The 629-nt window shown below is 57.7% G+C and overlaps 1 protein-coding gene across 1 annotated transcript in view; it reads right to left on the bottom strand.

Annotated features, from left to right (window-relative positions):
* Window positions 1–4: 4 nt before the first annotated feature.
* The window catches only part of LOC103735503 ((E3-independent) E2 ubiquitin-conjugating enzyme-like), a gene marked incomplete at both ends in the record, with an annotated part of 6,652 nt that continues 6,027 nt past the window's right edge, over window positions 5–629 (bottom strand). The window contains 3 exons of the mRNA XM_029564363.1: window positions 5–291; window positions 403–460; window positions 553–625. Of these exons, the coding sequence (XP_029420223.1) occupies window positions 5–291; window positions 403–460; window positions 553–625 (418 nt within the window). The remainder of the gene's footprint in view (window positions 292–402; window positions 461–552; window positions 626–629) is intronic.

Genomic DNA, 629 nt, shown 5'->3' with positions numbered 1-629 from the left:
TGCTGTCCTTAGGGATCCCGTTGGGCAGTGCCTGGGCCCTCTCCAGCAGGGGATGGGTTTCCAGCCAGGACTCCATGTGGTTCACCAGCCGCCAGCCACCGGTGCTAAAGTGCTTCCAGATCTCCTGCTTGAACACCTCAGGAGGCCTCCGTACCAACTGTGTCATGGACTGCACCACTCGGATTAGGGCCATTTCATTGTAGCAGCGACTGTTCTCATAGCCTTCCTGCAGGCCCCGGGCAAGGTCAAAGCCAGCTTCGTTGTAGTATGGTTCATTCACCAGGATCAGACCTATCAGGAAGACAGTCTCCATGAGGGCAGGTTTGCCCTTGACCCGCAAGAAGACTGCTGGTCAGTGTGCCCTCCACCAGCCCCCAGCACCACCCGCCAGCCCAAGCATACCTTGGATGGAGATGAGCACCTGGAGAAGGCTGGATTTGCTCGTCCACCTCTCCGTCCCCTGAAACATGTACAGCACTATCAGGGCTGTCCCAGACAGATACCTGCCTTGCTGAGTCCCTCTCTCCACTGGGGCTCCGGTGCTATCCTTACCTTTCCAATCCAGGTACCCAGGAGGCTGACGCACACCTTCCCATTGTCATACAGGTTAGGGTTCAGGCAGCCACTGC

The sequence above is a fragment of the Nannospalax galili genome, unplaced genomic scaffold (assembly GCF_000622305.1).
Source record: "Nannospalax galili isolate Female #2095 unplaced genomic scaffold, S.galili_v1.0 scaffold237, whole genome shotgun sequence".
Taxonomy (NCBI): domain Eukaryota; kingdom Metazoa; phylum Chordata; class Mammalia; order Rodentia; family Spalacidae; genus Nannospalax; species Nannospalax galili.
Note: the sequence above shows the minus strand (reverse complement) of the source record. Positions and strands in the feature narration are given on the sequence as shown.